A 15,335-nucleotide genomic window follows, 5' to 3' on the forward strand; every position below is an offset into this window, starting at 1 on the left:
GTGGCGGGCGGCTCTGAGGCGGGGGCAGAGTGGGTCTGTTGAACACCCTGAAGCTGACTTTGCGGACGGTCTCCTTTCTAGCACTTAGAAAGGGTTTTTTTCTGCTGCTGGGAAGCAGGGAGCAGGGCTGCGTCAAGTGATTATCTGGGAGCAGCCAGGCATAAGCTCGGATGCTTTGGGAGGTGGGGGGTGGTGTGAACAGAGATTCTTCTTCCTTTCGTGGATGGGGGAAGAGCGTGCTTGGTGACATTTTTCTGAGTATAAAAGGAAGAATACAGGTGTGAGTAATGATAATTGTATGTTAAAAACAGAGCCACACTGATATTGAAAAAAACAGAAAAAAAGCATTGTAAACACACTTTTATTTAAAATTCAGATTTCTGAAACAACTGTACAACACCTAAGAGTGGCATCGTATGTCTTTAGCTAAATAAGACATAGCACGAAAATAATAGGAATTTTAACTTTTGAAGGTTCTTTTAAAAGCACCACTTAAAACGTACATATTGTTCTATCTCAGGAATGAGTTTGAAAATGCACAAGGAAAGAGAGAGTTTTTTAACCCCTGGTTATTGATGGTGGGGGGAGGCGCTAAATTCAAAAGGATTTTGAGATTTTCCTACGTTGTTCATTTAAAGGTCAATGGGTGCAGAGCTCTCAAGAATTTCTGGGTAAATAAGGGCTACAGCTTTTCATAAATATGGTCACTGGCCAGGTTTCTAAAATCATCACCCCTAAAAAGTATAGGATCGACAAGTATCTTCCTGTTTTGAGAAATTCTGAGAAAAGACCACAAGTGCAACACATCAAAAAACAAAAACAAAAACTGGAACTAGTTTTAATAATCTCCAAAAACTTGTAAGTTCTAGATTTATTTTGAAACCAACTTCCAAACAAGACAGAAAAAAACCCAGACGAATGAATATTACACCGCCGAAGCCGCTTAAACCTGCAGGGAGGTCGCTGTGCTCCTTCCTTCGTGGAGCCTCGGGTGACTGTCCGCCGTCAGGACGGAGGCCCTGCTGTAAACCCGTCCTGGTGTCTCCGCACCACCCCAGGCCCGGGCGCTGGGAGGGTCTCGCTGGGCCCCGGGCCCCCACCTCACCGCTTGCTGGACCGCGACTGCGATTTCTCGTGGCCACCCCGCTTCCCCCGCTTCCCGGGCGGCGAGCGCCGGGTGTGGACACTGTGCTTGTATGGGTGAGACCGGTGCTTCTGGCGCCCTTCCTCCTTCTGGCTCTGGCTTTTCGCCGGTTCCTTGCTGTCCTCTTTTTGTTCATGGTCTTGCTCTTTGTGGGAGGGCAGGGTGTTCTTAATTGTGTTAATTAGAAATCTTTTATTTGTCCCGGCAAGAGGACACTTCATCCTGGGGGCAAAGAGAGAACAACCACAAATCAAATGTGGACTCCAGAGCCGAACCCTCCCATCAGGGCCTGTGCCAAAGAATCTTGCTTCCCCGGAGTCAAGTTTCTGAATTTGTTCAGCTTTCCTTGCATGCCACCTAGTGTAAACTCCGAGTACAAGGGGGAAAACCCAGGACACTGAGATTCCCAGACAGACTGGCTGGACCCTGTCTTTAGACCTTGACCCTGTCTTCCAGGCTGGGACTAATTAAGCCAAGGAATACACACAATGTGTGTACAGGTACTGACCACAACACACATCACCCGAGTCATTTAATTCCTTTTTTAAATTCCTGAGTCATTTATCCCCTTTACCATTACACCTGATTTGACTAGGCGTTAACTCAAAATGCAGGTTTATGTTTATGGTGGCCTGCTTTTAAATATCAAAGAATAAGGGTAAATCCCTCTGTGAGGAACAAAAAAAGTATCTCCTGCTATACCCTGAATACTGGATCTACATGATCTACCCTAGAAATAAAAAATAATAATCTAAAGAGTCTATTAAAATGCAATAACCACCTTTTACCCTCTGAAAAACTCAGTTGCTAATTAAGGACTTTCTGTTTCAGAACCCTGCTTTGCCAGGGAGCTCTGGCCACACATCTCCCCTCCAGGCGAACTTCTGGGCCATGTACATTTCAGGGGCTTCATGATTCAAGTTCACCCAGGAGGAAGGATGTCACTGATCATATCATTAATTTACATGTTGACACATATTTACATATGCAGTATTTGTTTTTCAGGTGTAGCCAATCTTTCATTTGGCTACACAAACAAAAACCGCACACAGTGAAAACTTGAACCTCTCTCTCGGCCTTGAGCTCTGGTCTGTAACATAGTAATTAATTTTGCTGAATCTCATCACCAGTTTTTCTTCTGCAACGAACTCATACAACACGGTGCACACATGTGCTCTGGGGTCACACTATCAGACTGGACCTTGGGCATGTCAGATCATCTCCCTGTTGCCCATTCTCTGTTAAATGGGGACCACCATAGTGACCGAGTTAGAGGGCAGGTTGGTGGAGGCTGAATGTGCGCTCGCAACAATGCCTGGTAGGTAACAGGCACTCAGTAGAGATTTGCTCTGGTGCATACCCTAGCCCTTCGGCTTCCCTGGCTCTGGGATCCTGAGAGTTACCAGATACCTCTGTGCTTCAGTTTTCTATTTGTTAACAGAATCACCCATCTACTGCAGGAGTTGAGTGAGATAACCCACGAAGCACTTAGCACAGTGCCTGGCATAGAGCAAATTCCTGATAAATGGTACCTGTGGGTCTGTGATTTCTTATGCATGATTCCAAAATTTGAAAACCAAGTTCCTTTTTTGGACACAACTTATTTGGCAGCCAGACCTGACCTAATCTGACACTGGGCACTTATTTCTAATATGTGTCCCCTTTGGGGTAACATTCATTTGCTTTGCTGGGGACATGACTGTGTGCTGAACACATACCATGGGGGTACTTGTCGTGCACGCTGTCTGTGCTATGGTACCTTTCTAAGAAACTTATCTGGATCTGAGGGCTTTAAACAAGGGACTGTGGACCCTTCTTATTACTATTCATTATAGTAATAATGTAAAGTAATGTTATTACTGTTCATTCTCCTTTCATGAAAGAGAATATATATAGCACTCAAATTCATATATTCAGGATTTGTCCAGGATGGAAACTCAAGACAACTAAGTCTCAAATCACCTGAGATAGTAAGTTAATTAAGAACATAGCAGAATATCTGATGTCTCTCAATGAAAAAAAAATTATTAAAAAAAAAAAACCTTGAGCCATCAAGAAAAAAATAAGATATTTTACAGAAATGTTCATAAAAATGGTTACAGTTTTAAAGTTTTGGTGCTTAAAATGGTTAAGCTTCTATATCTGCAAGCTTCACTCTCCAGGACACCTCAATTCTCCACTGATGTCAGAGCCAGTGGGCCAGTGGGCATGACCTCTGAGCTTGTTATCTGCATTTCCTAATGACCCGTAAACTCCATCTATAGATACTCCTCAGATACAATAACACTGGAGGCTGGAGTGATGTGTGATCTCAAAGGGCCCTTCCTGTTTGGAGTGTCTCATGTTCTCTACGTTTGTTGACCCTTTGGAAAATGACCGTTCTCTCCTTCACCACATTAGGAAATTATTTCATTGCTCTCTGACTTCTTGTGTCTCAGCTCTCTTTTAGTGCCACTTTTTTCTGTATTTGAGATGACACAATACGCTAGTCTTAGATCCTCAACTGTCCTGAAGCCTCTTCCATGTCAGCTTTGTGGGGAAAGTGTGAGCCCTGGGGCGTGGGCGCAGGCCTGGCTGCTGGGCGCGTCTGCAGCGGCTCTGTCACTGGCTGTGCCGGGATGAGGGTGGGGGCCACGGGGTGTGCAGCTGCGGAGCTGTGACCCCACAATGTCAACCTTCTCACCCTGGCTGTTTACTCTTATTTTTGGTTCATTTTTGATTTTAGAAAGTTATACTAGCTCACATGGGGAGAGCCAGATTTAAGGTGCTAACAACATAAATGGATATGAAATTCTATAAATAGAATGAGATGCGTTAAAACTGCTTTAGAAAGTACCCATGACAGCAGTGTCAGACTCAAGACCTGGCGTTCTATCCATGTTAAACCAAAAAGTGAAGCAACTTCCTTCTGCTTTCAAAGCTGCTGATGCAGAGCCTGAGAGGAGGGGTCTCGCCTGCCCTGGCAGAGACTGAGATGGACTGAGGCCAGGAGTGTCAGCTCTTCAGCCTGCTCTCCCCATTTCCCAAGTAGGCGTGCTATGGAACGTCCTTCACAAAAATGAGGCACTTTCTCCTGGCAGTAATCAGACTCCACTCATGAAAAACAGTCAACTGTTTTTCATGATTGTTTTGTTTTGTTTTTCATGACAGCCTTGTTTCAAACAAGTGCAGAGAACAGCAGGGGGAAGATAAATGTTTTTTTTTTTCTTTCTTTCTGATTTTAATACTTTGGACAGAGGTAGTAATATCCAACACTCTGCAGACGTAGAGCTGCCATGTCAATTTCTAAAAGACTTTCATGAATGTGACCCATCGAATAAGTGGTACGTGACCACTCGCCAGTGAGAACCAGGAGGGTGCAGACCATGCTGACGGGTAATTCCTGTCACCAGCGTCGCCTCCCTCCGTCTCTCCTGCCATCGCCTCTCTGACAGATGCACAGGAGGCTGCAAGCTTGTGGGTCCTGAGCTGGGAGGGTATGGAGCCTGGACGGGAACCAGGGCTCTGACTCCAGAGTCCATCCTTCCGGCACGACCCCAGTTAGTAGCCAGCAGGGGGGTCCTCCCTTCAGGACAGATGCATAGAAGCTGATAGTATGTGGCGTCGGGTGGGCTCGAGACACTGGCCGTGCGGGAGCCCAGGTGAGTCTGACACAGACAAGGAGCGGGCACAGAACACCCTGGACACACGTGACTTGGAGATCTGCGAATGCGTCAGGCCGGGGGAGATGATGGTAGTTCTTCCTCTGTTTAGGGAAGCAGAGCCTTGGGATCAGGGAGGCGGGCTCCATGCATTGTACCCTGATCCAGTCCTTTGTTTTGCTGCCAAAGCCCTTCCCATGCAGGCACACAGCATTTTATCTTCCATTCTGCACTTTTCTTTGTATGCTTGCGAGTAATGCAGAGTAATTAAGGATGAGCAGTGCAGCTATAGGGATTTTAACACTCTACAAGAACTTCTCAGGTGACTGAGGCATTCGATTGCCAGATTAGCACCTGTGGCACCGTGGGTGGTTATGGTGACTGTGGCGCCTTAGACGAGCTGAGTTGTTACCAACTGCAGGCTCAAGATCCAGGATCACCTGGCTCCTTGGGCTGTGGGGATTGTAGCTGGGCTTCTTTCTGTGGCTGTTACCTCAGACGTACATCTGAGAGCATGCAAAGGAGGTGCAGAATGGAAAATAAAATGCTGTATGGGAAGGGCTTTGGCAGCAAAACAAAGGACTGGATCAGGGTACAATGCATGGAGCACGCCTCCCTGACCCCAAGGCCCTGCTTCCCTAAACAGAGAAAGAACCACCATTATCTCCCATGGCCTGATGCACTTCATAGATCTCCAAGTCATGTGTGTCCAGGGTGTTCTGTGCCCCTGTCCTTGTCTGTGTCAGACTCACCTGGGCTCCCACAGGGCTGGTGTTCCGAGCCTACCCAACGCCACATACCATCTTCTGTGCATCTGTCCCAAAGGGAGCAGCCCTGGCGACCAGTGTGCTGACAGCTTTTCTGTAATGAGGTAGGTTTTCAATACACTCCGCCTCCAACACTACACCTAAAAGTAATGACTAGCCAACACATATGTGCATCTGTATCTGCAGTATTGATTTCTAAAAATCTGAGGCTTTTTCATGTGTAAGGCATTATGCTAGGTCCTGCAGCAAAAATACATCCCAGGCTGCCTGTGTTTGAGGCGATGGCCAGGAGGGACAGAAGGTGGGACAAGGAGAGGGTCAGAGCAGGGGTGTGAGCAGCAGGGGCTCTGGAACGTACGACAGGGCACGGCCCCTGGGCCCCTGCTCCCTCAGCCATACAGGTCGTCTCCGCTACCATGTGAGCTGACGGTCGCTCCTTCGGGGCTCCCCACCCACTTTCGTAACCGGGCAGGAAGCGGGGTGAACGCGGGAGGCAGGGGCGGGATGCCCAGCGTCCTGTGTGCTAACAGACGACAACCACTGGGCCCAGGACGAGGAAGGGCAGTGCTGGTCCCCTCAGACGTTTAAATGAATAAAGACACCGCGTGACTGGCTCAAGGCCGGGGAAATGATTCGCTACTGACATAAAATATCAGAAAATGTAGGAGTGCTCACCCATGTCACCAGATTGACCCCAAGCCAAACAGAAAAGCACCCAAAATACCATTCCCTTTAAAACAACTGCATTACGAAAACTGGAGAATCGTTTTCTGTCAAATCCAACCTTTGGGACTTTTTGTAGCAAAGTACAAGCCTCTCCATGTCTAAGGCGGAAGTTACCCGGGCACTGGACTCGATTATTACACTGGGCTAGGATCAGCCAAAGTGAATGGGACCAAATAAATACAGCTTTGTAGAACGTGAAGCTGAGCAAATTTCTGAAATTTGTGCTTATAAATTCCTTTATGTTGACTGAAAGGAAGTCACACGGGCCAATACTTCAGTTTCTCTAAGGCGTCTGTCAAGAACAGCTTCTCAAGAGATTCTTTTTGCTGAAATATGTCCAAGGAAGTACATAGCACCAAATGGTTTCTTTCTTTATGATATAAAAAAAGTTCATCCCACTTGCATTTTCTCTAGTTCAGCAATCTCTTTCTGGCAACAGCTCAACTGCCTCACTTGAGATCTCTCTTACGGAATATCCAAGAGGAAAAAAAGAGTGTCACTTGCTCTAATTCTATTTTAAATTTTAGAGCAAATGTAAAAACCTTCTAGATGCTTAGAAAAGCAGACCACCGCCCACCAGTAGTTGACCAGTTGCTCCTTTTGGGTATCTGCTATAATGATTACATACATACAGATTGATCCACACTTGATCTTTGCAGTTCATTATATCACTGCATCCATAAAAACGTAAGAATGGATTTCTGAAAGATAACAGCTTAAAAAAATAATAGCAGTACTATAATCACAGCTAAACAGAAGTCCACATCAATTCCTTCTATCATTACATACCTTTGTTTCAATGAGTCTGGATAAGAATGCAGACAAGGTTACACTTAGAGCTGTCTCAGATCTATTAATTCATGGGGTACTCCTCCTCCCTTTTTGCCATGGAATTCATTTGTTTAAGAAACTGGTTTGTTTGTCCTGTAGAATTCCTCATATTTTTCATTTCTGTAATTTTATCTCTACAGTCATTGAGTATGTTCCTCTGACCTCTATTTCCTGCCAACTAGTAGTTCTCACTAGAGACTTGATCAGATTCAGGTTCTTTACAAGGATGTCTCATAAGTGGTGGTACTCTCTTCCTATTGCACCTTTCTGTGGTATAAGGATCGATGGATGAGTCCAGTGTCATCAGCCTGACCCACTCATCAGAAGGTTCCCCATCAGCTTCTCATCTGATAGATTTAGCAAGTCATAGACAGAGCTTTGCCTAGATTCAGTCTATCATTAGGGATTGTAGAATAATGACATTCTTTTTATTTTTAAATCATTTAAATAATCAAATTTTTAAATCATAAATTTATACGTCTGTCTTCTGTATAAGCAGACATATTTACTGTCTGCTTACACAGAATCACATTTATCCTTTTAAGTAAACAGCGTGATGAGTCTTGACAAATGTGTGTAGTCATGTTATAATCACAACAATCAAGATGCAGAACACTTCCATCACCCAGAAAAGCTGGGCAGTAAATGCAGTCCTTTGGCCCCCACCTCTTGGCAAGCGATGAGTGGGTTCTGTCCCTCTGGGTCTGGCTTTTTCTGGCTTTTCTCCGGGTCATATAAATGGAATCTCACACGGTGTCATGTATTGAGTCTGGTTTCTTTCATGAGCGCAGTGCGTCTGAGACTCATCCACGCAGTGTTATCAGCAGCTCTGCTCCTTTGTGTTACTGACTAGTATGGAATGTATGGGCATCACCAGGGTGTGCCCACACATCAGCTGATGGGCATGTGGGCTGTTTCCAGTTTTGAGCTATCACGAGTAAAACTGCCGTGGACATTACTGGACAGATTTGTGTGTGGGCTTACATTGTCAATCCTCTGGTCAGCGGTTAGAAGAATAATTCTGTGAGTGCGTATTGTAAGAAACTGCCAGTTGTTTTCCAAGTGGCTGTATGACTTTACATTTCTGCCAACAATGTGTGAGCATTCTAGTTATTCCAGATCCTCCTCTTTATCTGCTGCTGTCCGTCTTTTTAAATTTTAGTCAGTCTAGTGCATTTGTAGTGAAAAACTGTGGTTTTAATTTGCATTTTCCTAGTAACTGATTTGAGGATCTTTTCATATGCCAATGAAAAGATATTGGCCAATTTGATATCATTTTTGGTGAAATGTTTATTCAAATCTTTTGTCTGTTCTTAAATTAGATTGTCTTATGATGGAGTTGTTGAGAATACAAATGATGATAATCTTATTCTGCAGTCCCACATTTAACAGTTGCAATTCTATAAAGAAGTTTTCTTTCATCAGTTGTTATATAACTTTGATGTATAATTTGTACAAGCAAAAGGATAAATACTTGGTTCTTTCTCATTGCTTATCAGTTACACAAACAATGATTCGGTTCCTTAGCATCGTCCAACAGGGACCACTGAGTTTCCTGATGTGATTATTGTTATGACCTTATGGATTGTGACATGTTTTAGGTATCTCTGCCACTACAGCTTTATTTTTTTGATGATTCAATTACCAGGAGGCCTTTCAAGTTGGTTCCCAGTCTTTCTGACCTGACTACTGTAGTCTTTGAAAGTTTTACTTTCTGATATGATAAGGTTTTCTGGCTCGGCTTTATGTGTGTCCTGACTGCACAGTAAACAGTGGTCTTGCCCACAGAGTGGTCTGGACTTTGCCCTGGCTTCTGGGAGGTAATATCAATTCTGGGAGGCAACGTCATACCTGATAGAATTGTCTCTGCTTGGGGTGGAGCTGGCCACACCTGACCGTGAGGGCTGCCCATGCCAGAGAGACAGTCTACATGATTCAGGGTGGGGATCTGGGTTACTGGGGCACTGGTGGGCAAGAGACTGAGATCAGTCATGTGAGCAATCTATCAATCATCCTACAGAGAGGAACTCCAGTGAAAACTTTGGACACCTGAGGCTCAGGGTCGCTTCCCTGGTTGGCAGAATGCCAAGTACACTGCCATAGGTTGATGCTGGTCGTAGGGTTGGGGGGTCGTGGTAACTGTCCTGACTCCATGGGGGGTGGGCAATAGCAACTCTGTGTCTGGAACCTCCCCAGACCATGCCCTTTGCATTTCTTACTTTGGCAGATTTTAATCTGTATGCTTTCCTTGTAATAAACTGTAACCGTAAGTATAATAGCTTTCTGTGAATTACATGAGTTTTTCTAGCAGATCACTGAGGCTGAGGGTTGCTCTGGGAACTCCCTGAATGTGCAGTTGGCACAGGGAGTGCGGGTGGTGCTGGAGGCTGTGAGGAGGCTGTGCCAGCTCGCGTGCAGGCTCAGCCTCGGATCTGCAGCCAGTTATTTCTCTAAGGATCTCTGGCTCCTGTCAGTGAGACACGGCCTTGTATACACCACTGTAGTATTATATGCCATCTCCGGGTACTGGGGGGTACTCACTGCTACTGAGTGGAAGGTCATTGTTTCTAGGGCTTTTCTGTGGACAGAGTTAGAAAAGCTTATTCCTCTCTCTCTTTTTTACATTATTTATTTATGGCTGCGTTGGGTGTTGGTTACTACGTGTGGGTTTTCTCCAGTTGTGGCAAAAAGGGGCTACCCTTGAGTTGCAGTGCACGGGCTCCTCATTGCCGTGGCTTCTCCTGTTGTGGAACTCAGGTTCCAGGGTGATGGGCTTCAGTAGTTGTGGCTCCTGGGCTCTAGGGAGTGGGCTCAGAGCTACAGTGCACCAGCTTAGCTACCCCATGGCACGTGGGATCTTCCTGGACCTGGGATCGAATCCGTGTCCTCTGCATTGGCAGGTGGATTCTTCACCACTAGGCCATCAGGGAAGCCCTTTCTTTCTCTTCTAAAGTGAAAATCTAGTACAACTTCATAATGGTATTACCAATTAAAATTTAGGGTTATGGATTTTTATGTCTTTAATTTTATATTTGTAGCTTTTATACTAAAAACCTTAGTATCTATAACAAATATTTACTTACTCGCTTTATCCTACTATAGAGTATTTTCAGAATAACAGTATCAACATTATTACTAACAATGTGATGACTAGAGAAACAATTTAAAGTTTCTTTCTAGTTCTTGTCTGTCTTTTGGAAATACAGTCAAGTTTTACAGATCACCTGAAATAGTTCCTCTGTGTGTGGCTAAGCTGTCTACTATATGGCACATTTAGGTCCATTTATTTTATGTTGCTTGATTTTTACGAATTGCCTTTTCCCTCCGTTTCTTTGACTTTAACCTTGGTTTGTATCTGATGTAGGCCCTGTTCTTGTAAGAGTCAAATCCAGACACCTAGCTTGTACTCCCATCCCATTTTTACATTTTACACTGTTTAACAGCACTCCATTAGAGTGAATTTTAAATTGTAGATAAAACATCTAAGTCAGCATATTTATTGGATGCAAATGCTATTGCTAAAGTAACACTTAGAAGAGTAGATGTGGTTTTTAAGGTTAAATTCTTCCTTTGTTTATATTAAGTTTTAACAAGCTCTGTTTAGTAAAAAAAAAAAAAAAAAAAGCAAAGGTTAAACTTTTGTTGTACACAGCTGAATTGTCACAAAACCAAAATACTTAAAATTAGAATTTTTACAAGTAAATTTTAATTTATTGAGGACTATAATTAAGTCAGAAATTCTTAAACAACGAACACGGACGTAATATTACTCGCACTCTGGTGGCCTCAGGCACAGCCAGGTCGACCCATCTCTCGGGGACTTGTGGGCGGGAGGGTGTTGACACCATGACAGGTGTTCTTGGCCCGCACCCCTCTGCCCACTGTTCCTTGGCCACAGCACTCAGCAGTGTTCTTCCTCCACCACCTGTCTCTGGGTGATCGCCTCTACACCCATGGTTCTACATTCCCTCTGCATGCTAATGCAAACTTTTCTCTTTAATGTATATTTACATATCTTTACATTTTTAGGATGATGACTCAAGTACTTACCAGCCCATTGGTCCCATTGTTTCTGCTCTTGTTTTCCCACGTTTTGCCTCTTTCAGCAGCTCTTCTATCGCTTTCCTGGTGGGAAAAAAAGGAAGAAATTTGAGAGGTCGTCACCCCACTATATTCTGAAAATCTATATATCCCACATATGTGACTCTGGGAAAGGAACAGCTTTAGAGGCATAAAACTTCAAAATTAGGGGACAAATTTTAAAAATGTTCTTAAATGGTTGACAGTTTTGAATACATAAAAATTAAAAAGAAATCCTTTCCATAAAGAAGAAAAACAATGAAGAAAAAATTGAAGGCATCAACCCTTCCCTACCCACCAAGAACTTCAACTTCAACTCCTTTTTATCTGTTTCTCTGTATTTACCTCCAGGTTTCTAACAGTATTCTTTCAAACTGTTTCACCACCCTCTTAGTCCTCAGCAGATATATCTGGCTATTTTTATATTAACATAACTTACATATGTTTTAATACACTCCTATTAATAGTGAGATCTTCAGAAAATGTCACTTCAGCTAACTCAGCAGCTGGATGCTTTTTGGTCCATCCTGGGAGGGCCCACTGATGGGCTGATGAAAAACAGAAACACGGACCAACTTGCCCACTTCTCACCCCTGGACTCAGACCAGGGGTCACAGCCCAGCCCCTCGCTGTCAGGAATACTAAATGCAGCTGGTCGCCACACAGCCTTCTTCCATCTCCTTAAAATAATAATATATCCTACTGATGTGATCTGAGGGCTTTGCCTCATAGGGCATTTCAGGAAAATTTTATCCTGTCTGGCTCCAAAACAGAGATCCCTACTTCACCCTTATAGATGTAAACAAAAAATAATAGTAATCAAAGGGTAAAAATATTCCAAATGCACCCCTACCTTCCCATCAATTAGAGCGGTAGTTTTCAAAAAACCAACAAACAAAAACAACTAGGAAGTCAGTCATCCTTGTATCCACACGTGTCTTCCCTCCTGACAGCAGAAACACTGAAAATCATTAGGGAGAGGACTTGCTTGTGCAGGGCCCCAGTCATGAACAAACGAGCCAGGATGCATTCTCCCATAAAAACTGGTAAAACGTCTGCTTGGCTTTCTATATGCGCCTACGAAAGCCACTTTGTGTGGTGATACAGTGGAAATGCCATCCATCTGCAGGAGACAATGCTCAGTCAGGACCCTTGTCCAAATCCTGAAGACCCATCCAGGCACTTTCAAGAGGATGTGGTTGGATGTGATTCTTCTGTGGTTGTCATTCCTCTTAAAACTGTCTCCAGCGCTGCTGTTAACCTGATCTGCCACAATTAAGGATACCTTCTGCTTTATGATAATAGTCCAAGAGAAAAGAAGGTATGAGTATGAGAAGGACCACCTGGCATGTACCAGCTCACGAGTGATGGGAGGGGTGACAGGTGAGCCGCGACGCAGGCCCAGCAGGCTGCCTGTGACTGGGGCGGACCTGGTAATTGCAACATGGAGCAACTCATGTTGCTACGAGCTCTACAGTTTACAAAGTACTGCCCTATCTGAACGTGACTATGTAGTTGTCAATACCAGTTTTCAGATGAGGAAGGAGGTAGTGGGGACACAGAGAGCAGGAGGAAGAGGAACAGAACAAAAGGTCCAGCGTGTTTAAGGCTGCCTGCCTCCATCTGCTTGTAGTTCCTGTCTCCTCCACAAGCATGGCAAGACCTGGAGAAGCTGTTTTCTCTTTATCATTAAAAGGCACAAAATAAATGGAAAAGAAGAAAAGGGATCTGACAGAGCTGCCACTGCTTCACACTCATTCAGAGAGCTGGAGAAGGGGAGGAGGGACCCTGGGGGCTCAGACTTGGTCCTGGGAATGCGGACCTTCTGGCGCCTCACACCCCTGACTCCTCACATGCTCCTGCTGCAGGGCTTTCCTTCCGAACAGGAAAACGACAGCTCCCAGCTGTCCTGTGTTTTGTCCTTGAAATAACAACATCACCTTCAAAATCAAGGAGGAAAAAAAAAGTCAAGTATTTTTCCTCACTCCTGTAGCCTCTGCTGTTTTCCCTAGAACTCTTGACTAACGAATTCCTGGGTAAGGAAATAACAAAGTCAGTTCCTACTGCACAGTATCATAGAGGCCAGATACTGAAATGATCAAAGATGACGAAGCATCGGCATCATGAAACAAGATAGTTTTTAATGAGATCGTGAAGCAGGAGTTATAAACTGCAGTTAAAGTATAGGAAAAGCAAACAGGAGAATATACAAGAACTAAGTACAAGGAGAACTTGAACAATGAAATTTCAGACACGAAATTAAGTGCCATAATTTTTATACTTAGATCATTTACACATCCTAAAGGCTTCTTTGTAAAACAAATTCATTGTATGAGAACAGACAGTGCAATGGAGACAAGAAGTCCAAGGAAGCCAGATCATTAAGCAGACAGCTTTCTGGGCATAGGAACAAACTGCAGTCAATTTTCGATGATCCATGTGTGTATCATCCATGGCCAGTTTCCATCCGAGTGCGGCTTCCTCAGGCCTGTCTGTTCGTTCCATTAGCCAGCTGGTACACGCTTACAGAATGTAAACTGATCATAATAGCGGCTTAAATAAAATCCAAGTGGGGACGCAAATCTGGTGCAAAATTGTCTTAAAGTCCAAAGTCAAACAAATTAGTTTTGAGTTTTATCCGGATCTGTGTTCCTTTTTATTCACATAACTTGACTGAATGTTAACTGTGTCAGTATAGACAAAGGGTATATGCCCTTTGGGCATGCCCTGGACATGTTTGTATGCCCAGACAAAAGGCGAGATATTCAAGGCAACTACAAGGAAACAATAGAAGTTAAATAATGAACACAAGAAAATGAGATTTTAAAAGAAGTAATACCAGAGAAGCTAAATATCAAGTAATTGCTCAAAAAAGACATCTGTACATACTTTCTTGAGAAATGGTGAAAGAAAGTGTTATGGACTCAGACAAATGCTTGAGTAATCTGATTTAACATTACAAATACTAGTCAGTCTCCAAGTATAACTATTCCTCATACTGAACAAAGTCAAGTCATGAGAACCTCCAGAACACTGACCTGAAATCCTGAGACAAGCAAGCAAATGGAAACTTGGCTCGACTGGGAAACGATATTTCCTTATGGCAAAACCTACTGCATTCATGCTGATAAGAAGATCTTGACATGCTCATGTGTCTTTTCTCTTTCGATCACTTGTGGCTCAAATCCTTCCTGGACTCTGAGGCAGTATCCGCTCTGAGGTCAACAGGGCACAGCCCCACATCGCCACAGACCCCACTGTTTCTTCACTTGAGGACACATGTCGGAACACAAGGAGGGTGTTTCCTGGGCTGGGAGCTGCCCCGGCAGCGGACTCGCATGTGTCTGTGATACTTGGGGCTGTGCAGGTTCAAGGAGACTCTCCTTTGAATATCAACATACTAGATAAGCTCTTAACATGCACCCCAGGAATATGATGAAAACTGACAGTGGACCATGTATCTTACACTTCACCCTCACGACTGCTCTAAGAGACTACTATTTCAGTGATAAGGGGAGGATAAGAAAAACTGGAGAAACTGGTGCTGGGACGTGAACCCAGGCAGTGACTCTTAGCTGACTCCAAGGCTAGCTGAGGTGTGGGAAGGCGAGACCCCTGCCTCACGCAGCTCAGCTGAGCAAGAGGAAGCAAGGAGAGGGGTGGCCGCACGTGTTCTGTGCTCACGACAAGCACTGCTGCCGTGAGAGCGAGCTCCCGGCCCTTCACCTGGACGTGGACCTTCTCAAACGTCCACACCTCCCCATCCGGGGTGGCCTCTGAGGGTGGGGTGTTATTACTGTGAGATGACTTCTTCAGGTGACATGGGGACCAATTCCTAATAGTTTATTTTTTTAGAGGGAAACCTGATTTCTCAGTTCACAAAACATCTCACCACAGGAATCACCTCATCGTCAAAGTAGCATTTCTACAAATATCTATTCTTAAGTCCTGATTAAGAAAATACAGTGAAAATACACACACAGAAAATACAGCGACTCATTTTCAGTTCCAATTATAAGACTTAGTTAAACGTGCCATGGTAAGCTGTGTATGGGGTTTCCCCAGTGGCTCAGCAGTAAAGAATCCGCCTGCCAATGCAGGAGACTGGGGTTCCATCCCTGGATCGGAAGATCCCCTGGGGAAGGG

The 15,335-nt window shown here is 44.3% G+C and overlaps 1 protein-coding gene across 1 annotated transcript in view; it reads right to left on the minus strand.

The window, feature by feature from the left end:
- Positions 1-345: 345 nt before the first annotated feature.
- The window catches only part of LOC133258382 (protein POLR1D-like), a 32,940-nt gene continuing 17,950 nt past the window's right edge, over positions 346-15,335 (minus strand). Inside the window, exons 2-3 of the mRNA XM_061434898.1 lie at positions 11,160-11,234; positions 346-1,366 (exon numbers count right to left, since the gene is read on the minus strand). Of these exons, the coding sequence (XP_061290882.1) occupies positions 1,102-1,366; positions 11,160-11,234 (340 nt within the window). The 3' untranslated portion in view covers positions 346-1,101. The remainder of the gene's footprint in view (positions 1,367-11,159; positions 11,235-15,335) is intronic.

This window comes from Bos javanicus, chromosome 12, assembly GCF_032452875.1.
Source record: "Bos javanicus breed banteng chromosome 12, ARS-OSU_banteng_1.0, whole genome shotgun sequence".
NCBI classification, from domain to species: Eukaryota; Metazoa; Chordata; class Mammalia; order Artiodactyla; family Bovidae; genus Bos; species Bos javanicus.